Source organism: Pistacia vera, unplaced genomic scaffold, assembly GCF_008641045.1.
Source record: "Pistacia vera cultivar Batoury unplaced genomic scaffold, PisVer_v2 Contig634, whole genome shotgun sequence".
NCBI lineage: Eukaryota > Viridiplantae > Streptophyta > Magnoliopsida > Sapindales > Anacardiaceae > Pistacia > Pistacia vera.
Genome location: NW_022196484.1, coordinates 10,468 through 35,402, shown reverse-complemented (window position 1 = coordinate 35,402; position 24,935 = coordinate 10,468). Strand labels below are relative to the sequence as shown.

The following is a 24,935-nucleotide window of genomic DNA, read 5'->3' as shown; positions in this document are numbered from 1 at the left end:
TGTGTTGCTGAAGGTGGACAAGATAATTTTTCCAGTAGATTTTGTGGTGTTGGACATGGAAAAGGATAAGGAAATTCCTCTGATTTTGGGCTGACCATTCTTGGCCACGGGGAGAGCACTTATTGATGTGCAAGAAGGAAAGTTACTGTTGAGAGTTCAAGATGAAATAGTAACTTTCAATGTCTTTGAGGCGATAAAGTTTCCGTCTGAATCGGATTCATGTTTTAGTGTCGATGTGGTGGACAAATTGGTTATGGACGCTATTGAAGAGAACACCCCACAATTACCTCTAGAAGCATGTATAGCCAAATCAAAAATAGTGGAGGTAGATGTGTTAGCTAGTAATGAATGTGCTAGGATGTTAGAAGCACTTCAACCGATTGATGAGAGTCAAGATGTAGAATTTGAGGAGTTTGATTTTGACAAAGAGAAGGAGAAGGAAAAAAAATGAAGAATATCCAAAGCTTGAATTGAAACCCTTACCTTCCCACCTCAAATATGTATATCTTGGAGACTCAGAAACTTTCCCGGTGATCATTAGTTCAAGTTTGAGTAAATTAGAGGAAAAGCGGTTGATTAGGGTGTTGAGGGAACATAGACTAGCAATTGGATGGACCATTTCAAACATTAGAGGTATCTCGCCATCATTTTCCATGCATAAGATACTCATGGAGGATGATATTAAGCCTAGAGTGCAACCACAACGGAGATTGAATCATTCGATGAAGGAAGTGGTGAGAAAGGAGGTGGTGAAACTCTTAGATGCGGGGATTATTTATCTTATTTTCGACAGTCCATGGGTGAGCCCGGTACAAGTGGTTCTGAAAAAGGGAGGTATCACGGTAGTAAGGAATGAGAGTAACGAGTTGATACCAACTACGACGGTGATGGGTTGGAGAGTGTGCATTGACTACCGGAAACTGAATGAGGTGACAAGGAAGGATCATTTCCCACTACCCTTCATTGATCAGATGTTGGATGTAATAGCTGCTTGATACTACTATACTCATAAAAAAAATATGTATAATAAAATACGAGTACATTAATAACAATAGTTGGGCCCAAATTTTCTTTTATTTAATATACATATTATTTTACAAAAGTCAGTATCCTTTACAAAAGTTCACAAAAGTGTGGTGGATAGTGTAACTACTCCTCCTCACCCGTCGACATCCATCCGACTGCATCCTCATCTAGAACCTGCAAAAACATAGAAAAACAATGGGGTGAGCAAAATAATGCTCAGTAAGTAAATCCTCTACTCATCTATCCCCGTAACTCTTTCTCTTATTACTTTCCTTACTCTTTTCTCTTCTCATTTCTGTTCTCTTTCTGTTTCTGTTTCTCATACTCTTTTTTATATACTCTCTGGTGTATGTCACGGCCTCATCTTACCAGAGGCACGACTGGGGACGCGACCCACTCTTCGTGACTCTACTCATTTTCTCTTTCTGTTCTTTCTATTTCTCTGTTTTCCTATTCTACTCATGGGAATGTCACGACCTCATCTTACCGGAGGCACGGCCTGGAACTCTCCCGCTCTACGTGACTTCTACTCATTTTTGTACCGATTGGATTCGGTTATGCATGGATTCGAAACCTTTGGCCATGTGAGTGTACATTCTTTCTCTCTATCTCTCGAATGTCACGTCCCTTTCTTACCGGAGGCACGGCTGGAACCTCATGTTCCACTCTTCGTGACGGTCCGGCCTTATTTGATCGGAGGCACGGCTGTGGATCACAAAGCACCTACTCTCGTGACTTTACTCATCACTCACGGGTTCCCCATCACACAACCTACTCTATTCTCTTCTTTAACTCTTAGAGTAGTTTAAGCACAAAGGTCTCTACTCTTTCTCAAACTAATACTCATAGTGTAGAAATTCTCTACTCTTTCTCAAGCTACTACTCATAGTGTAGAAATTCTCTACTCTTTCTCAAGCTACTTCTTAATGCACAATTAATGCATATGGATGGTTCATACTCATTAATGCACTTAGGAAATGCCAATATGCAACGTTGTAAGAATTAAGGTTCATAACTCATTCTCATACTTCCCTTAGGCATTTCATCAAACAACTCATGTGCATACAAAAACTCTTCTCTAACTACAATTCTCTTTCTCTTTGTAACCATCCAAAATGGGAAGAAAGTCCCTTCTATGGACATAACTCCTATCATAGAAGAACACTCCCAAATATTTACTCAATCTCCTCCAACATTCATCTCAACTCATCACACATTAACACTTCCCATTAAGGGAGCATATCCAACACCACAACATAAATACTCATCTCAATTCAATTTCTCAACACACAAACATATATCTGTACTCGATTTTCTCAACAAGCATCATTTATACATGCATAAAGAAATCTCTACTCAAGGATTTCTTAAACTTTAGCTTGAGTTGGATTTACTTACCTTGTGATGGTGTGATTCCACTAGCACTTCTCTTTTCCTTTGGTAGATGTCTTTTCTCTACACTTTTAAAACAATAACACAATAAGACCTTAACACCTTTATAACTAAATTTCACATCTAGAATAAAGGTCCTTACCTTAGATACCTTAAATCACCTCTCTACCCTAAAACTACTCAAAAGCCCTTTAAAATCCTTGAAGGATTGGATGGAAAGTAGAGAGAAAATTGTGAATGAGTATGGCGGTGGAAGAAGAAGAATGAAAAGGTTTCTAAGACTTAACCCTTATTTACTCATATTTTACACATTCTTTCCCAATTTACCCTTACTCTTTCTTAGAAATTCCACCTTTGCCCTTTTAATTCTCTGCAAATGCACCCCTATTTAAACTATTCTCTATGCAATTTCCTTGCATTTCACTCCCCACTTTTCCTGCTAATTAGGGGTAGAATGGTAATTGTGCCCTAAAGGAAGAATTCTCTAGAAACTTATTAAATTTTTCAACTGACCCATCACCGCGGCGAAGAACTTCCCGTCGCCTCGACGAAAACTTACAGAAATGACTCACAACTCTCAAGCCAACGTTGCCACGGCGAAGACTATTCTTCGCCCTGGTGAAGACTGAATTTCAAAAATTCACCAAGTCTCAACCAAAATCAAGGCAAACACTTAACCAAATCAACTCATCAATCCAACTAAGGGCCAACCAATGGAAAATCACAACATGCAAGATCAAATGAGAACAAATCAATAAACATTCAAGCAATACAACACAATTGAACTACATACCTCAAGTGGGGCGTTACATTGGAGAGGTTGGCAGGACATGCCTATTACTGTTTCCTGGATGGGTATTCAGGATATAACCAGATTGCCATCGCTCCTGAGGATCAAGAGAAGACGATCTTTACTTGCCCCTACAGCACCTTTGCTTATCGAATGATTCCTTTTGGGTTTTGCAATGCACCAGCGACATTTCAGAGATGCATGATGTCGATCTTTGGAGACATGGTGGAACGGTTCATAGAAGTCTTCATGGATGACTTCTCAATTTTTGGTTCGTCTTTTGATAATTGTTTAACTAATCTTTCTCTTGTTTTGCAGCAATGTAAGGAGACAAACTTGGTGCTCAATTGGGAGAAGTGTCACTTCATGGTTCAAGAGGGAATAGTGCTCGAGCATAGGATTTCCAAGGATGGAATAGAAGTTGATCGAGCAAAGACAAAAGTGATTGAGAAGCTGCCACCACCATCAAATGTCAAAGCGATCCGAAGTTCTTGGGGCATGTGGGGTTTTACAAACGCTTCATCAAGGATTTTTCTAAGATTTCTAAACCCCTTTGCAATCTGTTGAATAAAGATGTTGTTTTTGACTTCAATGATGATTGCATGCATGCCTTTCTAACTCTAAAAAAATTATTAGTATCTGCACCTATTATTGCAGTTCTCGATTGGGGACTGCCATTTGAATTAATGTGTGATGCTAGTGATTTTGCTTTAGGGGTAATGTTAGGACAGCGGAAGAACAAAGTGTTACATGTAATTCAATATGCTAGCAAAACACTCACTAATGCACAATTGAATTACACCACCACTGAAAACGAATTGCTAGCTGTGGTTTTTGCTTTTGACAAGTTTCGCTCATATTTGTTAGGTGCAAAGGTGATCATCTACACGGACCATTCGGCACTCAGGCACTTATTGGCAAAGCAAGAAGCAAAACCTCGGCTGATAAGATGGATTTTACTACTTCAGGAGTTCGAGTTGGAAATTCGAGATAAGAAGGGGTCAGAAAATGTTGTGGTAGATCACCTGTCAAGGATTGAGAGACCAATCAAGGGAACTGAGGAGGAAATCCCAATTACAGAAACATTTCCAGATGAGAAATGGATGAGAGTGGATGAAGCACCATGGTAGGCTGATTTTGCAAATTATCTATCATCAAGGGTACTCCCAAGTGGTATGACATACCAACAAAAGAGAAAATTCTTCTCAGATTTGAAGTATTATTTTTGGGAAGAGCCGTTTCTTTACAGATATTGTGCTGATCAAATGATACGGAGATGTGTCCCGGAGGAGGAGATGGAAAGCATTCTACGACATTGTCACGAGAAAGAAATAGGTGGCCATTTTGGAGGAGCTAGGACAGCAGCCAAGGTTTTACAATCGGGGTTTTATTGGCCAACCCTCTTTAAGGATTCCTTCCAGATGATTCAAGAGTGTGACCAATGTCAATGGATGGGTAATATTTCAAAAAGAGATGAGATGCCGTTGAACAACATCCTGGTGGTTGAGCTTTTTGATGTGTGGGGGATTGATTTCATGGGTCCCTTCCCAAGTTCTTTTGGGAACACATATATTTTGGTGGCAGTGGACTACATGTCGAAGTGGGTCAAAGCAGTTCCATTACCGACTAATGATGTAGGGTAGTGATTAGGTTTGTGAGAAAGAATATTTTCTCAAGGTTTAGGGTACCATGGGCAATCATTAGTGATGGAGGATCCCACTTTTGCAATAGGCAAATGGATGCGCTGTTGAGTAAGTATGGAGTGACACATAGGGTTGCAACACCTTACCATCCACAAACGAGCGGGCAAGTAGAACTTTCTAACAGAGAACTTAAGGGGATTCTAGAAAAGATAGTTAATGCATCTAGGAAGGTTGGTCAAGGAAACTGGATGATACATTATAGGCCTATCGAACTGCCTTTAAGACTCTGATTGGTATGTCTCCATTCAGGATGGTCTATGGGAAAGCATGTCTCTTACCGGTTGAACTCGAGCATAAAGCGTACTGGGCAGTCAAGCAGCTAAACATGGACTTGAAAGCTGCTGGAGAAGAAAGGATGCTGACTTTGAACGAACTCGATGAGTTTTGTCTTGAAGCATATGAAAATGCCCGGATTTATAAGGAGAAGACAACAAGGTGGCATGACAAGCATATCCGGAAGAAGGATTTTGAAGTAGGACAGAAGGTGTTGTTGTTCAATTCTAGACTTAGGCTTTTTCCTAGAAAACTTAAGTCTAGATGGTTCGGACCATTCACACTGACAAGAATTCACCCATATCGAGAGGTGGAAGTGTCACATGAAGAAAAGGGCACCTTTACGGTAAATAGACAGAGATTGAAGCCCTACATAGATGGGATGCTGAGTTGCAAATCAATCCCAATCCGGTTTGACATTCCGACGTGAAAGACATAAGAGAGTCGAGCTATTGACTATAAACAAGCGCTTCTTGGGAGGCAACCCAAGTGTTTTTAATTATTTGCTTTTCATTTTGGTTGTTTGAATTCATGATGAATTTGTTTGAATTTTAATCGGTATGTTTTTGGGTGTTTCAGGTGAAATTTTCAGCGAAGGAAATGACACAAAATGCTTCAGACTTCACTGGGGCGAAGATGTATTCCTCGCCGTGGCGAAGCACTTTATAGAAAAAATTGTTTTTGAAAGTCCCAGACTTCGCCGGGGCGAAGATGTATTCTTAGCTGCAGCGAAGCAACCTGGGAAACATGTCAGCTCTTGAAAGTTTTCGCCCTGGCGAAGAAATTGTCTTTGCTGCGGCGAATAAGGTGGGACTAAATTTGACTAAGGCATTTCGCCCCAGCGAAGATTGTTCTTCGCCGGGGCGAAGTAAGCTGAATAAAAAACGTGTAGCCTCTGTAAGTTTTCACCGCGGTGAAACCTGGGTTTCTTTTTTTAAGGGTTCTTGAAAGATGAACTTTGCCGTGGCAAAACTTGTTCTTCGCCACGGCGATGGTGGTTTTCTATAAATACCCACTTTTCTTTTTCATTCTTTACGCGACTCTTCATATCCACTTGAGAGAAAAATTTTCAAACTTCAATCCTTTGCCTTCCCAGTGTTTACCCAACCAAATTTCTTGCTCCTAAACACCAAAACAACTCATTTCAACAACAATTTTCGCAAAAATTTCACGAAAATTTTTGGATCAAGAATTTGGGGTTTTTCAATCTGGGTTATTTCTGGCTGAATTGGTGGCAAATAATCCTTCATATTGGTAAGTTCTCAAGTACCCAAAGCTTTTTATCGTACAATTTCAAGTTTTAAATTGTAGATCTGAAAAAATTGGTTGTGGTTGAGTTATGGAATTTGGGTGATTGTGAGTTTTGATTTTGTTGAGGAAGGATTGTTTGGATGTTGTGTGACTTGGAGGAGTGTGGGTCTTGAGTTTTGAATTGTTTAGGTTGAATTTAAAAAAAATTTAGTTTGGGGGTTGAAGTGCGAATTTTTGGAAGTTTTATCAATTGTTGCAGGATTGAATTGGTTTGTGTAAGACCCTTAGGCTTGAATTTTTAGGGTACATTTTTGAAGTTGAACTATAATTTTAGAGAAAATGCCAGTCAAAGCCAAGCATCAATACAAGGGCAAGGGAAAAGGAAAGAAAGTGATGACTGCTTCTTGAGTAAGGAGGCCCAGCAAAGATATGAAGGGGCTATCAAAAGAAAGGATAAGGGTTTTGTCCCAGAGCGCAGGTTGACTGCGAGTCAGGCCTTAGAATGGAGTCGAGGGAGAAGTGGGAAGTGTTTTTGAGTGCTCCTACATAGCCGGCTGTAGAGCCACTTGTGAGGGAGTTTTATGCTAAACTCCCGGATTGTGATGAGGGTATGGCATTTGTGAGAGGGGTTGATATGCCGTTTTCAGAAAAAGGTGTTCAATGAGTTCTATAAACTGCCTAGGATTTTTCAGGATGATTACGCGAGTTTTAAGAGGTCAAGTTATGACGATAATATCATTCTTCCGGTCATTGCAAAACCGGGTGCAACTTGGGCAGTGTCAAAGAAACAAAAGAAAACCCTCAAGGGAACAGATTTAACACCGATGGCTCGACTGTGGCAGTATTTTGTTAGTGCGAAGATGATGCCGAAAACGCACTATAGCACAGTAACTAAAGAGAAGGTAGTATTGCTTTACTCCATTGCCGTAGGAAATACTATTGATGTGGGAGATATTGTCTGGAACAACATTAAGCATGCTTCCAAACCAGGGCGAACAAGTTACGCTTTTTTGCATCTCATTACAGCTTTGTGCATTCAAGCTGGAGCCAAGGTTAATGATGATGAGCAACGTATTCATGCTGCCCCAGTCCTAGATTTAGATTTTTATCAAAAGCATGTTGATCGTCCAGCAACTGAGCAACCAAGAGCGAGGACAAAACGGTAGAGAACCACACAAGGCCCTGCCACATCCTCCAGCTCCACAGCTACATAGAAAGAGATGATGCAGCAGATGATGGGCATGATGAAACGTTTGACAAAACAACAGGATTGGTTGGCTGAACAGAACTGGATGATGTATGATATGCAGAAGAGCAGTTTCGGCAAGCTCAATGTTGACACTTTGGAATTCCAATGGGCTGATTGGGACTCAGATGAGTGGATGGGGTCCAAGGAAGAAGAGGAAGATAAGGAAGATGAGGGAGGAGAAGAATGAGCACCGTAGCACCTGTTTTTGTTTTTCTTTATTTTATTTTGTTTTAGTTGAATTGGTTTTTCATTTGAAACATTAAATTCAGTTGATATTTTTGGTTTTAGATTGTGTAGTTGTTTTAGTTATTTTCTTTTAATTTGTAGTTGTTGCAAGGACGAGATTAGGTTGTAATATTTTCAAGTTAGTTTGTGAATTTTTGCTAACACAAGGGACACCACAGTTTCAATTGTTTTGACAGATTCTGGGTGATGAAAAGTCTGAGACCGGGTGTGCATTGTGGAGCGACACTTCATGGATTAACCAGGGAGCTTTCTCGTGCCTTTGTTATTTTTGATTTTCTATTCTTGATTTATGCGTAATGGAACATTGGGGACGATGTCATATTTAGTTTGGGGGTAGGAAATAGAAATAAAGCCTAGTTTAAGGGTATACCAGCTGGAAACCAGAACCCGCCTTAAAAACTACCTAGTAGCACTTGGCAACCTTTGGTATAACAATGCCACATACACCTTAAACGAAAAAAAGAAAAAAGAAAACCTTTAGTTATTTTTCTTTAGTTTTATTGTTTTTGCTGATGATGAATTGTATAAATCAATGATGAGAATAGGGTTGTTGCAATTTTATTGTTGAGAAATGTTAAGCATTGCTTCAAGTTTATGTTATTGACTTGTTTTTTATTGAGGTTTGTTGAGTGGTTCAGCCTCAATTTTCATTTATTTCGGCATGCTTAGATTCATTTTATGTGATTAGGTGAAGTTTGATAATGTTGGTGGACTTTAGAACCTAGTAGAGAAGTGCCTGAGGCGAAATTCTAGGATTAGACATGGTTGAGGAAATGATTTAGGCATTCTTTTTTAACGTTTGAGCCTTTCTAGCCGACCCATGAATGAAATTGTCCCTAGTCACCCATTTGAGCCGTATGAATTTTATTGCTTTAATTTTCTTGGAAAACAACAAAATTGTCCAATCCTTATACCCTAAACACTTTATCATACCCTTAGGAGAATTCGGTCCTAATGCAAACACAAGGAATAGAAAGAGTTGTACGAATAAGCCAAAAGAATAGTTTGGGGGTTTGGAGAAGAGAAATAAAAACAAAAGAGGTAGTTCACCTCAATTCAATTGAATTGTTTTAATTTCATAAAAATAAAAAATAAAATAAAAAACACGATTTTGCCTAGTTTAAGGGTATACCGGCTGGAAACCAAAACCCGCCTTAAAAACTGCCTAGCAGTACTTGGCAACCTCTGGTATAACAACGCCACGTACACCTTAAACGCATTTCCCCCGTCGCATGGTATCCGAAATAAGAAAGATACACGTTGAGGGATGTGAATTAGTGGACATTTTGATTGGTGGTTGAGAAGAAGTGGAGTTGATTTGATGTTAGTTTTTGCATTAGGAAAACTGAGTTTTCTTACTTTGTTATTCCTATCCTTTTTCTTGGAACCCATTACCCGAGCCTAACGTTACAAGCTTTTAAAGACCTTTTGATTCTTATCTTTGTGTAGTCCTCATTAGTGGAGAGTAGTTCGATATTTAGGCTTATGGAGTCTGCCACTAGTTGATAAACTTTACATTTTTGCATAAAATAATCCAGGAAGTTGGAATGTGGATTGAAGTGGAGATCACCTACTCGGTGGACCGATTGAGGAAGACAGTCGATATAGCCTATAACTTCTTGGCTTGTTGAACATTTTTTGATAATAATTTTTCAACAACTTCTGAGACTTGTGTAATTTCTAGGCAATTTGTATGTTGAGTTTGTGTCTTGCTGGTTTTTGTTCATTTTTCATTTTTCAGTTTTGTTGTGTGTTTGGTGTTTTTGTTCGTTGTTTGTTGTTTTTGTTTCCGTTAGTTTTGTACCTTATACTCGGGGACAATCATATCTTTAGTTTGGGGCTATTTGATAATTCGCGGATTATACCATTTTTATTAGACTTTTTAGTCGGATTTCAAGTACTTTCTAGTTCATTTTTTACCTGAATTGTTGCCTAATTCTTTACATTTCATGTATTCGGTTAAAATGGACATTTTGAGCAAATAAGGAAAAAATTGGAAATTCTGGACTCAGAAGTAAGCGGATCTCAGAAGTTGGGAGAGTTCTGAAGTTGAATAAAGCACTATGAAGCTTGTTTACAAGGGAGAGCACCGAAGATCGAAGAATCAAGCAAAGATACAAGCAAAGGGGCAATTCTGTAATTTCAGAATTTTTCAAGAAGCTTCGCCGCGGCGAAGATTTGTTCTTCGCCGCTGCGAAATGCGCTAGTCACGAATCATATCTGCTTTTTTCTTCGCCGTAGCGACAACTGAAATTTCCAGTTTTGTAAAACGCACAGCTTTACTTTTGCGGATTTTTCTTAGGAATTTGGGCGAGGTATAAAAGAAACACTTAGCCTTTTTGCAAAGGGTTGTTTAGAAAGTAGGGTTAGCAGCTTTTACATTTTCTTAGTTTCATTTTGAGCAGTTTTGGAGATTGAACAAGGGTGAAGATTTGATTTTGAACCAGGAGATTCGTCATTTGGGGATATTTCTTATCTTTTCTTTTATTTTCATTATGTTAAACTTCAGTATTTTCATTTATTTCATTTGTGTTGTTGATTTAGCCATGAACTAACCCATTTTGGGCTAGGGTTTTGATTGTAGTTCGGATTTTTAATGGGTTAAGTTATTGATTATTTTCTTTTCATATGATTTTGCTTTGATTGTGTGTTTATTCTGCATTTACTGGTTTTATGTGATGAACATGATGAGATTGAGAAATAAATCATGTTAGGCTTCTTGGGTAATCACCATTTTAGTATTGGATGCTAGAGATAGATTCAACAACCAATGAAATCATTTTAGGACTCTTGTGCTTAATGAGCTTAGAATTATGAACTTTCAATTTGTTGGGTGCGGAAGGTTAATAGGAAAGAGTAGGAAAACATAACCTGAGAAGGTATGTTTGACACTTTAGAGAGTTTGATTTACAATCAATGCATGTGAATATGAATTTAGCTTAATTCTTTAGGTTTAACCTATAAAGTCCGAATGAAGTCAAAACCCTACCCGTTTTAATTGAATTGAATTTATCCGTGTTCTTCATCTAGCGTTCGTAGTTAAATTTTTAAGTTAGTAAATTTCAGCTTTAGTTTTTATTTTTAATTTGCTCCCATTAATCCAAAAGAAGTCGATTGCTCAAACTTGAGAACAGTAGGAAACTTAGTGCTTAGCTAGCAATCCTCGTGGGAACGATACTCACTCATCACTCTATTACTTGAGTGATTAGTATACTTGCTATATATTGCATGTTGTAGGAAACAGGCATCAACGTTTCGGCCTGAAACATAAAATATATAGAATTAAGTAGCAATTTAGGCATAAACAAACTAAGAAGTATCTAAAATCTGACCAAAAAGCCTAAATAAAATAGTATAATCCTCGGATTATCAAACATCCATTTTCCAAATCTCAAAGTCGTGATATACAACAATCGCGAGCATAATCTGGATGGATTTAATCATGGCAATCGGCGAAAAGGTTTCTTCATAGTCAATACCATGAATTTGTTTGAAACCTTTGGCAACCAATCGTGATTTATAAGTATGCACCTTGCCATCCATGTTAGTCTTCTTCTTGAAAACCTATTTACACCCTATGGGTTTTGCCCCTTTAGGTGGTTCCACCAGAGACCACACTTGATTCTGGTACATGGAGTCCATCTCAGATTTTATGCCTTGTAACGCCCCACTTGAGGTACGTTGTTATTGTTTCCTCTTTCGCCCTTAATCGAGTTGGTTTTTGTTGTTATTGTTTGTTTGAGTGTTATTTTGAATGTTGCCCTGAAATTGGTTGAAGATAGAAGAATCTTAGTGAACCAAGCTTCGCCGGGGCGAAGAAGAATCTTCGCCGCGGCGAAGATGTGTTGAAACCAAGGGTGAAACTCTCTGGACAGTTTCGCCGCGGCGACAGAGGTTTCTTCGCCGCGGCGACAGGCCGAATAAAATGTTGATTGAGTATTTTAGATATTTACTTCCCTAAGGGTATTTTGACCTTTCTCCTGCCCCAATTAGCAGGAAAAGTGGGGAGTTAATTGTAAGATTTTTCATGGAGATATGTTGATATAGGGGTGAGTTGTAAAGATCAAAGATATGGATAGAATTCCCAAAGAAGAATAAGGGCAAAATGGGAATGAGTGTGCTTTATTTCATTAAAGGAATTAAGAGTTAGCAAACCCTCATTTTCTTCTTCTCAAACGCAACTTCCCATCTCCACTCCTCTCAACTTTTTTTCTCTTTTGATCAAGGAATCCAAGGGGTTTTTGAAGTGATTTGAGGTGGAATGCAACCTAACTTCCTAAGGTAGAATCTCTACTTAAGTTGTGTGATTTGGGAGTTTTAACCCTATTGAAGTTTGAGGGTTTTCATTCTTTTGTTTAGATTAGAGGGAAAGTCAAGCTTAACAAGTGAAAGGAAGAATTTGTGATCTCTCCATAACAAGGTAAGTAAAACCCAACCCAAGTTGAATTCATGAAAATTCTTGATTAGGGTTTTGATGAAATGATGTATGTATGTGATGTGCATGTAATATGCCATGTATGGAGTATTAAATGGAGATTTCTATGCTTTGTAATGTTAATACCTTGCAAATTCAGACATGGGTTGTTGGGTTGACAAGGTAGTTGAGATGGATTTGAAGGGGTGTTATGAACCCCTTTTGGAAGTGTCTTGTTTGAGGTTTTCATGGCTTTGTGAGGGGTTTTTCCCCATTTTGGATGGTTAAGAAAAGTTTTAGAATCATGGCTATATAGAGTTTTATAGTGCACATGAGTTGTTTGATGAAATGCCTTAGAGGTTTGAGTGTGAGTAATGAACCTTAATTCTGCAACATTGCATGTTGGCATCTCATAAGTGCATTGGTGAAGTTGAACCATCCATAGGCACTAGTTGTACATGGAAAAGTGCCTAAGAAAGTGTAAGAATTGTGTGTGCAAATACCCTATGAGTAGAGAGCTTGGTGGGTACAACTACTCTAAGGTAAGAGCATTGAGAAAATACTACAATAGAATGAATTAGAAGAGTAGTAAAGTTGGGATGATGCTTTGTGATCATCACCCGACCGTTATGGGAATCGGATTGATGCTTTGTGATCATCATCCGAATAGCCCTTAGAGATGGGTCGATGCTTTGTGATCGTCACCCAATGAGTAATAGAAATGGGGTAGATGCTTTGTGATCACTATCCGATTAGTTATTAGAAAAGTGGGTTGATGCTTTGTGATCATCATCCAACAGTTAGTAGAAACGGGTTGATGCTTTGTGATCATCACCCGATAGTGACTAGAGACGGGTTAATGCTTGGTGATCGTTACCCAAAATTTATGAGGTACTGGTAGGTGCTAGGTGATCTCCACCCGATAGTTAGGAAAACCGAGTAGGTGCTTTGTGATCCCCACTCGGTAGTTACTAAAAACGGGTTGGTACTGTGTGAATTCCACCCGATAGTTATGGAGAGTGTGATAGTGCTGTGTGAACGCCATCCGGCCGTACCTCCGGTAAGATGAGGTCATGGTATTTAGTAGAAACAGAAACATAATTAGAAAAGGAAAGAATTAAGAGTTATATACGGGGACAGACAGTTAGAGGGTTTACTTACTGAGCATTATTTGTGCTCACCCCGTTATTTTCCTTTGTGGATGCAGGTCCTAGGTGATGAAGCAGTCGGAGGGGCGTCGGCAAGCGAAGAGGAATAGCTACACTGTTCCCCTAATTCGTCTTTTAAAATGCATTTTTATAAACAGTACTATTTGTGTATAAAAGACATATGTATTATTAATGAAAAGAAATTTTTGGGGCCCAATTTTATATTGTATTTATGCATGCATTGTACTAGTTTTCAGTAGTTGTTACATGCCTTCAAGCCATTTAACGGAATCTGGATCCGATATAGCATCTTCGTAGGTTCTACGTTCATAGTCTTGGTAGACTAGTACGTCACCATGTTGAGTCACGAGATAACTGTATCTCTCGGGCTCATGGCGTACTCTCCCAAATCTATGTAGCTCATATGCTACCTAAGGTGATTCTCTTTCATCCACAAGTTGTGGAGTAACCTCCTCATAATGTTCAACCACTTCCTGTGGCACATCATCCCGTCCTTCGTTTAGTATAATTTGTGGTTCTAGAACTTCGTCGAGTTCTACTTTTCTCCCACTAGTACTTCTTAAAAAAAATTCATTTTCTAGGAAGACACCAAGCTATAATTCCTGTCATAACATAACACTTCCAAAGAGATTTCTCAATCTCCTCCAATTTCATCTCAAACTACATTCTCATCACACATCGCACTTCTTATAATTGTAGTGTATTTAATAACCACAAAGCAATTATTCATCTCCAGCTCAATTCTCAATAACATATCATCTAACATGCACACACAATTTCTACTAAATCTCTACTCAAAAGAGTTCTCAAATATCAACTTGGATTGGGATTTACGTACCTTGTAATGAAGAGATCTCACTAGCACTTTCCTTTCCTTTAGATTGCTTGTCTCTTCTCTACCCTTTATACAATAACACCATCAGACTTCAATATACAAATATATGCAAAACTTCACATCTAAAGCAAGAATCCTTACCTTAGGATGCCTCAGATTAATTTTCTACCCCAACCTACTCAAAAAGCCCTTTAAAATTCTTGAAAGGTTGAAGGGAAAGTTGAGAGGAAATGAAGAATGGAAGAGGGGGTGGAAGATGAAGAATAAAGAGTTTACTAAGCTTAACCCCTTTTTAGCTCAAAATTTCTTCATTCATTCCCATATTGCCCTTGCTCTTTCTTGAAAATTTCATCCTTGTCCTTTGATTCATTACAATCACACTCCCACTCTAACATATTCTCCATAAAATTTCCTTACAATTCACTCCCCACTTTTCCTACTAATTAGGGGTAGAATGGTCATTTTGCCCCTATGGAAAAATATCTAGAAACTTCATTAAACTTTTAGCCGGCCCATCACTGCAGCAAAGAACTTTCCGTCGCCCCGACAAAGAATTACAGACCGACACCGCAAATTACAAAGCCAATGTCGCCGCGGCGAGGATCGAAATTCCAAAATTCGCCAAACTTGAACCAAAATCAAGGCAAACACTCAACGAAGGGCCAACCAACCAAAATAACAACATGCAAGCTCAAAAGAGAACACATCAACGAACATTCAAGCATACAACATAATTTACTATGTACCTCAAGTGGGGCGTTACAATTCTCCCCCCTTAAAAGACTTTCATCCCCGAAATTTACACAAACAACTCCGGGTAATGATTCTGCATGTCTTGCTTTACCTCTCATGTGGCCTCTTCGACCTTGTGATTTCGCCAAAGGACCTTTAGTAATGGAATGCTCTTATTCCAGAGTTATTTAATCTTTCGGTCCAAAATCTGTACTGGACGCTCCTCACACACAAGGTTCTCTTCTAAGTCAACACCGTCTACTTTCAAGATATGGGAGGGGTCACTTACGTACTTCCGAATCATCGAGACATGAAACACATCATCCACCTTGTCCATGCTAGGTGGTAGTGCCAATTTGTAGGCCACTTTTCCTACTCGTTGCAATACTTCAAATGGACCTACATATCTCGGTGCTAACTTCCCTTTGCTTCCGAGGCGCATTACTCGCTTGTAGGGGGAAACTTTCAAAAACACTTTATCACCCACTTGGAATTCAATCTCTTTCCTCTTCAAGTCGGCATAACTCTTCTGTCAATCTTGGGCTTGTTTCATTTTGTTTCTGATTAACTTTACACTCTCTATCATTTTCTGAGTCACCTCTAGCCCAAGAGCGGCGTTTAACTTGTCCTTTTCGCTGATCTCATCCCAATGTAGTGGAAACCTACATCGTCTACCATACAAAGCCTCGTAAGGCGCCATTTTCATTGTAGACTGATAACTGTTGTTGTAGGCAAACTCCACTAAGGGTAACATCTCATGCCAGGATACTTTATATTCCATACAGCAAGCTCTCAACATATCCTCAAGCACTTGATTCGTTCTCTCTATTTGGCCATCCATCTGGGGATGATAAACAATACTGAATGCTAAACGGGTACCCAAATTCCTCTGTAAACTCATCCAGAAAGCTGAAACAAACCTAGAATCTCTATTTGACACTATTGTCTTGGGCACACCATGCAACCTGACTATCTCCTTAATATAAATCTAAGCCAACTGATCTGTAGTGGTGCTCTCCTTTACTGGGAGGAAATGGGCTGACTTGGTTAGTCTGTCCACAATCACTCATATAGCATTATACCCTCTCTGTACTCTGGGGAGACCTGTGATAAAATCCATTGAAATGCTCTCCTATTTCCACTCGGGAATACTCAGTGGCTGAAGCAACCCCGATGGCCGTTGGTGTTCTACTTTCACCTGCTGACAAACCAAACATTTAGCTACAAATTCTGCAATATCTCTCTTCATACCTGGCCACCAATAGCCTTTCTTTACATCTTGATACATTTTGGTTGCTCTAGGATGAGTAGTGTATGGTGTGTCATGAGCCTCTGTAAGTAGTCTCTTCCTCAACTCATCATTCTGAGGGATACACAACCGATTCCTGAAATAGAGGACACCATCTATTACTTGAAACTTTGTTCTCTTGCCCTCATGCACTTGCTGAACTATTCTCTGACACCACTCAACGGCCACTTGCTTATCTCTGACTTCCTCCAGTAAAGTAGACTGAACCTCTAACCTGGAAATCCTTCCCGGAATCACTTCAATCTATTCTCTACATAATTCTTCTACCAACTCTTTCTGCTTAGTGAGCCAGGACAAATAAGCTTTTCTACTCAAGGCATTGGCTACCACGTTGGCTTTCCCCAGTTGGTACTTGATCTCACACTCATAATCCTTAACCAGCTCTAACCACCTTCTCTGTCTCATATTCAACTCCTTCTAAGTGAAGAAATACTTTAAACTCTTATGATCAGTGTAGATATTACTTTTTGCACCATAAAGGAAATGCCTCCAAATCTTTAGTGTGAAGACCACGGCTGCCAACTCTAAATCATGCGTAGGGTATCTCTTCTCATACTCTTTCACTTGCTAAGAGGCAAATGCTATCACCTTAACTAACTGCATTAACACATCACCAAGTCCTTGCAGTGAGGCATCTGTATAAATGTCATAATCTACACCCTCCTATGGTAACACTAACACGGGAGCTGTCCTTAATCTCTTCTTTAACTCCTGAAAGCTCTCCTCACATGCTTCTGACCATACAAAAGGAGTTCTCTGTTTGGTAAGAGTTGTCAATAGTTTAGCCAACTGGGCGAACCCTGCTACAAATTACCGATAGTAACCTGCTAAGCCTAAGAAACGCCTGACTTCTTTCACCATCCTTGGCCTCTGCCATTCAAGGATGGCCTGCAGTTTACTCGGATCCACTGAAATCCCTTCCTTAGACACAATATGGCCCAGAAATATCACCTGATCAAGCCAAAACTCACACTTAGAAAATTTAGCGTACAACTTCCTTTCTCTCAATCGTTGTAACACTATCCTCAAATGTTCCTCATGCTCTTCCCTTGACTTAGAATAAACCAGGATATCATCAATGAAAACCACTATAAACCGATCCAAGTAATCATGGAATACCCGATTCATCAAGTCCATAAAAACTGCTGGGACATTAGTTAAACCAAACGGCATCACTACAAACTCATAATGCTCATACCTTGTACAAAAGGCAGTCTTAGCCACATCTTGCTTAGCCATTCTTACCTGATGGTACCTTGACCTCAAATCAATTTTAGAGAATATTGCGGCACCTTTCAACTGATCGAACAAATCATCAATGCGAGGTAGCGGGTACTTATTCTTCACTGTCACTTTATTCAACTCTCTATAATCGATACACATCCGTAGTGACCCATCTTTCTTATTCACAAACAAAATTGAAGCTCCCCGAGGAGAATGACTCGGTCGAATAAAGCCTTTGTCCAAAAGCTCTTGAAGTTGCTTCTTTAATTCTTGAAGCTCTGCTGGGGCCATTCGATAAGGAGCTTTGGATATTGGTGCTGTCCCTGATGCTAGTTCAATACTAAACTCAACCTCCCTTTCTGGAGGCAAACTCGGTAACTCTTCCGAAAACACATCTAGGAAATCTCGAACTACTGGTACCCTTTGAATCTCTGGCTGTGGAACATCACCACTCTGAACTACATGGGCAATATATCCCGAACACCCATTTCTCAACATCTTTCTAGCCTTCACACTACTAATTAACATGCTCAATTGATGACCCTCTCCAAAACTAAACTTATCTCCATTAACATGCTCAATTGATGAACCTCTCCAAAACTAAACTTATCTCCATTATCGAGATTAAATCTCGCTTTCTTCTTCCAACATTCAATTTCTACCCCATATCTGCCTAGGAAATCCATGCCCGATATCACATCAAAATCAGGCATATCAAAAACTATTAGATCAACTGTTAAATCTCTACCCTGGATCACCATAGACTCTCCTGTCAACATCTCTTGTGTCAGAACACTAACCCCATCGGGTAACTCTATCTTAATGGGTTGAGTCACTCTAGTAGGTTTCAAACCTAACCTCTCAATCATCCCATATGATATAAAAGAAAGAGTGGCTCCTGAATCAATTAAGGCATACAAAGGAACATAATGGAATAATAACTGAGCAGTAACAGTTGATGGACTGGCCTCTGCTTCACCCTGTGCCACGATAAACACTCTGGCATTCGTAGTGCCTCTAGAACTCTGTTCGGGTGGAGGAAGAGGAGCTTTACAATCTCTCATCAAGTGCCATGGCTGTCGGCACCTTAAACACACCCTCTGGTCCCTCAAACACTCTCTTAGGTGGTTCTTCTCACATTTAGGGCAAAGAGGAACCCCTTCCGTCCGGGGCTGTTTATTCTTCCACTCTCTTTTGTTTTGTCTAAACTGAAACTTCTTCTTCTGATTCTTCATTTCTTTGCGTTTCACACTCTCTAATTTCTCTCTCTGTGGGACGGAGGGTGGCTCACTTGGTACTCCTATCAAGGAACCTACTAGGGGAATTTTATTCTCGAAGATTTCCGCCCTCATTGTTCTCCTCAAGGCCTCACTATAAGTTTGAGGGGGATCGAAACTTGTCATTATATCCCGGGCTATCTCCTACTTCAACCTGTGTACAAACTTATCTCTTCTCAATGCTAGAGTACTAACTATTTCGGGTGCAAACCTTGCATGGGAGTTAAATCTCACTGAGTACTCCTTCATGGTACTAGACCCCTGCTGCAAGCTAATAAATTCTTGGACCTTCTTATGAACTCGGTCGTCTGTTCTATACTCGGCCTCAAACTCTTGCCTGAACTCTTCCCAAGTCATCGTTGCCATATCATGGGTTTCTTCCATTAGTTCCCACCAAATTCGTGCATCACCTTGAAACAAGAAACTTGCATACCGGATCTTCTCCCTATCCGTCATAGGGAATAAACCTGTTGTTCGCTTTACGGACCTAAACCATTCTTCTGCTATTCTTGGGTTTGTAGTACCCTTAAACTCTGAGGGTTGATGTTGACTGGGAAGACCATAAATCGGTTCAACTCTATTCTATACTGGGGGAGGTATCGGTTATTCTCTTCTTACATTCGTAGTTGGTGGTACTTGCACAGGGGTTACAACTCTCCCTTGGGTTTCTGCCATAACTTGTTGTATAATCCCCCGAACTCTAGCTTCATCCAGGGGACGGGGCGTAGTTTCTAGTGGGTTAGAGGATTCTCCCTCATTTGTCACACCCTTACCACGCTTTCGGTTACTACGCCTCATCTACAAAACAATCACATTTAATCAATTTGAGAAACATTTATAGTAAGGAAAGAATTAACTCACACAGTCGGTTATCGGACGTCGTAGCGATGAGAATAGTACACTGTCAAATCCCAAAATATTTGCTCTGATACCAAAAATGTAATGACTGCTTAATTCTAGGATCCTCATAGAAATACATCAGTAAAATACATGTATTGTGCTAAAAGTAGTTGGGCTCGAAAATTTTCTTTTATTACATATAAACATTCTTTATACAAACTAGAATATCATTTACAAAATGCCATTAAAACAGTGGACAGTGTAGCTATTGCTCCTCGCTTGCCGGTGCCCATCCGATTGTGTTCTCACCTAGATCCGACAACTACAAAGAAAAACAACGGGGTGAGCACAAAATAATGCTCAGTAAGTAAATCCTCTACTCAACTGTCCCCATAACTCTTTCTCTTAATTCTTTCCTTACACTTTTCTCATCTCATTTATTTTCTCTTTCACACAGATCTCTTTACTTAACTTCTGCTATATGTCACGGCCTCATATTATCGGAGGCACGGCCGGGTGGAGTTCACACAGCACCAACCCACTCTTCGTGACTTTACTCGTTCTCTGTTTGTTCTTTCTCATGTTTACTCATTCCTTCTCACTTGATGTCATGGCCTCATCTTACCGGAGGCACGGCCTGGCGGAGTTCACAAAGCACCATCCCACTCTTCGTGACTGTCAGGTGGAGATCACAAAGCACCAACCCACTTTTCGGAACTACAGGGTGGAGATCACAAAGCACCAACCCGTTTTTCGTAACTATCGGGTGGAGATCACAAAGCACCAACCCGTTTTTAGTGTTTTTCTCATTCTCTTTACTCTTAGAGTAGTTCATACACAAAGTCCTCTACTCTTTCTCAAGCCACTTTTCAATGCAGAATTAATGCATATTGATGGTTCTTCTCCTCTAATGCACTCATGAAATGCCAACATGCAATGTTGCAAGAATTAAGGTTTACTACTCATGATTCTCTTAGGCATTTCATCAAACAACTAGTACGCATACATAAACTCTACTTTATCTATAGATCTATTCCTCTCTTGAACCATCCAAATGGGAGAAAACTCCCTCACCAAGTTATAATTCCTATCATAACATAACACTTCCAAAGAGATTTCTCAATCTCCTCCAATTTCATCTCAAACTACATTCTCATCACACATCACACTTCTTATAATTGAAGTGTATTTAACAACCACAAAGCAATTATTCATCTCCATCTCAATTCTCAATAACATATCATCTAACATGCATAACAATTTCTACTAAATCTCTACTCAAAAGAGTTCTCAAATATCAACTTGGATTGGGATTTACTTACCTTGTAATGGAGAGATCTCAGTAGCACTTTCCTTTTCTTTAGATTGCTTGTCTCTTCTCTACCCTTTATACAATAACACCATCAGACTTCAATATACAAATATATGCAAAACTTCACATCTCAAGTAAGAATCCTTACCTTAGGATGCCTTAGATTAATTTTCTACCCCAAACTACTCAAAAAGCCCTTTAAAATTCTTGAAAGGTTGAAAGGAAAGTTGAGAGGAAATGGAGAATGGAAGAGGCGGTGGAAGATGAAGAATGAAGGGTTTACTAAGCTTAACCCCTTTTTAGCTCAAAATACCTTCATTCATTCCCATATTGCCCTTGCTCTTTCTTGAAAATTCCATCCTTGTCCTTTGATTCATTACAATCACACCCCCACTTCCTTACAATTCACTCCCCACTTTTCTTGCTAATTAGGGGTAGAATGGTCATTTTGCTCCTATGGAAAAATATCTAGAAACTTCATTAAACTTTTCTGCCGGCTCGTCGCCGCGGCGAAGAACTTTCCGTCACCCCAGCGAAGAATTACAGAACCGACACCGCAAATTACAAAGCCAACGTCTCTGCGGCAAAGACTATTCTTCACCTCGGCGAAGACTATTCTTCACCTCGGCGAAGACCGAAATTCCAAAATTTGCCAAACCTCAACCAAAATCAAGGCAAACAGTCAACCAATGGCCAACCAACCAAAATGACAACATGCAAGCTCAAAAGAGAACACATCAACAATCATTCAAGCATACAACATAATTTACTACGTACCTCAAGTGGGGCATTACATAAAAACTATAGGTTTACACCAGAATGGTACAAGGAAGGTCCAAGTTGGATGGAATATAGTGTGGCAAAAGATTGCATATTTTGTTTGAATTGTTATCTTTTCAAAACCAATTATGGTGACCAAGCAAGTTGTGAAGTTTTTGTGAGTAAGAGATTTAATAATTGGAAAGATAAAGCAAAAGTGAAAAAAAACATATTGGAGATCATTCCAGTGCTCATAACCAATGTCATGCCAAGTGTGTTGATTTGATAAACCAAAGGCAACACATCAATGTAAATCTTGTTTGCATGTCGAAAATAGCCAAATTGGACTATCGCATTTGCTTGAATGCATCAATTGATTACATTTGATTTCTTTTACATGAAGGATTGGCATTTAGTGGTCATGATGAGTTGGTTCAATATGAAAATCAAGGTAACTTTATGGAACTGTTGAAGTTTTTATCCAATCATAATGATGACATAAAAAAAGTTGTGTTGGAAAATGCTCCAAAAAACTATCAAATGATGGCCCCTAACATCCAGAGGGAATTAACTAGTGTTTGTGCTCATTTGACGACCAAGAAAATTAATGCAGAAATTGTGAGAGATAAAAAAACCGTTCTCTTTACTAGTTGATGAATCTTGTGATGTAGCAGTGAAAGAACAAATAGCTATTGTTTTTGGCTATGTGGACAAAATAGGTTGTGTCATTGAACTTTTTATTGGGGTTGTGCATGTTAAGAATACTTCTGCAAAGTCTTTGAAAATTGCAATAGATGCCTTTTCTGTAAAGCATGGATTGAGTTTGACAGGTTTACGGGGGCAAGGTTATGATGGAGCAAGCAATATGAGGGGTGAGTTCAATGGTTTGAAGACTTTGATATTGAGAGAAAGTAAATCATCTTTCTACATTCATTGTTTCTCTCATCAACTCCAACTGGTGCTAGTCAAAGTTGTAAGTAATTATTCGGTATAGGGTAAATTTTTTTTAATCTCTTTCTATTTTATCAAACATTGCAGCGGCATCTGGCAAGCGTAGAGATCTTCTATGTGATAAACAATATGAAAATGTGATATCTTTGATTTCTAATGGTGATCTTCACATGAGACGAGGTTTGGATCAAGAATGCACTATTAAACGATCAGGAGATACACGTTGGGGTTCACACATAGGGACAATTATAGTGTCATAAATTTATTTTCTTCTGTTGTTGATGTGCTTAGGGTGATTGAGATTGAAGGAGATGATTAGCAAAGCAAAAGTCAAGCAAGGAGTTTATTATGAATCATGAAGAATTTTGAATTCATCTTTTTGTTATTCTTAATGAAAAGAGTATTGGGAATCACAAATGAACTGTCACAAGCATTACAAAGAAAAGATCAACATCTTCTTAAGGCCATACAATTTGTACAAATTTTGAAGTGTTGATTGTATAAAATGAGAAATGAAGACACTTGCTTTGACATATTGTTAAAAGAAGCTTCTGATCTATGCAAAGATAATAACATACCAATCCTAGAGAATATGGAAGATAACTTGGGGGGACAAAACGGGGGATTGTGCCAATTACGAATAAACATCATTTTAAGCTGGAATTGATGTATACAGTTTTGGATAACATTAAGAAAGAACTCAACAATCGTTTTGATGAAGTAAATATGAGGTTGTTTCAATGTATGGCATTTCTTGATCCAAGTAACTCTTTTGTTGCATTTAACAAAGATAGATTACTTGAATTTGCAAAGTTTTATCTTGCCGATTTTCCTCAACATGATATTTGGTTGCTCGATGATCAACTTGAAAACTATTATGAGGATGTTAGTACCATTGCCAATTTCACTCATGTCAAAGGGATTGTTGACCTTGCGAAAAAAATGGTTGAGTTTAAGAAGGATGTTGCTTACAACAAAGTTTTCTTGCTTACTAAATTAGCATTGGTTTTGCCTGTGACTACTGCAACAGTTGAAAGGGTGTTCTCTATAATGAATCTTGTGAAAAATAGTTTGCGTAATCAGATGGGAGACAAGTGGATGAACAATTGCTTGGTGGTTTACATTGAAAATGAAGTTTTTACTACAATTGAAAATGAAGATATCATTGAACACTTTCAAAATATATCAAAGCGGAAAATCATGTTAAATTGAAGATCTTCAGGTATACCATTCTAACTTGCTTTCATCTTTAAATAATCAATATTCAAATCTTCATATCTTCAGCTATACTATTGTAACTTTATTTTTTTGGTCAATACACAGAGGATGTGTGGATCTTTAATCTAGATGGTTGAGTTTTGATATTAATGTCTGGATGTAGAGTTATACAGCATGAAGTTTGACTACTTCTCTGATTATTTTAATCCATCTCTTTGTAAACTTTTATGTATTTTACTTGTGTTAGAGTTGTGATTTACCTCTAAATTTGTGTGGAATATTTTTGGTGGATTGTGGTTGCTGTAAACTCTTTTGGTTAAAATGGATTTAAGTTCCCATGGTTTTTTGCTCTCTTCACATTGAAAAGGTTTTTCCACGTAAAAATTTTCTTGTGTTCCCTTGTGAATTGGATGTTATTTTCAACACTTTTGCTTAAGGTTTTGCTTAAGGTTTGGTGGTTTTTAAAAGTTTTCACTAGTTGTTTGGCAAATAATGGCGGAGCTGTGGAGGCCCCTACTAGGCAAAAATTTTGGTTTCGCCACTGTCTCTAGCGTTCGCTCAACCTATTGTTTTACTACTTTAGACTAACTAAGTATCATCTCTTGATCTCAACCTAGTTCATTAGTTTATTCAATTCTTGGGCCCTTAAGAATCCAAAGCACTAGGCATAATAATAAAACTTAGGAAGAAATCTTAATAAAAATCAACATAAATAAATCAACATATAATCAGGAGATTAGGCTACATCTTAGCCCTAGAAAATAAATTAGTTCATAGCAATTATGAAAGAAACAATCATCTTTATTAAAATAAAAATCATGAGTTTAAGGAAGAACAAAGAAAAACTTCTCTATGATTTTGCTCCAAAAGCTCCATAAATTCTGATGCTTTTCCCTTTTCTTCTCATAGTTTTCCTTTTGATCTCTCCAGAAATCCCCGAGTTTTAGGGTTATGATTCCCACTAT

At 38.7% G+C, this 24,935-nt stretch overlaps 1 protein-coding gene across 1 annotated transcript; it reads left to right on the top strand.

Moving 5' to 3' along the window:
- Positions 1–7,655: 7,655 nt before the first annotated feature.
- On the top strand, positions 7,656–23,964 carry LOC116111401. Its single transcript, XM_031397595.1, has 5 exons — positions 7,656–7,758; positions 22,205–22,252; positions 22,476–22,712; positions 22,840–22,932; positions 23,429–23,964. The coding sequence occupies exons 1-5, from the start codon at positions 7,656–7,658 to the stop codon at positions 23,962–23,964; spliced, it is 1,017 nt and encodes a 338-aa protein (XP_031253455.1).
- The last annotated feature ends 971 nt before the right edge of the window (positions 23,965–24,935 follow it).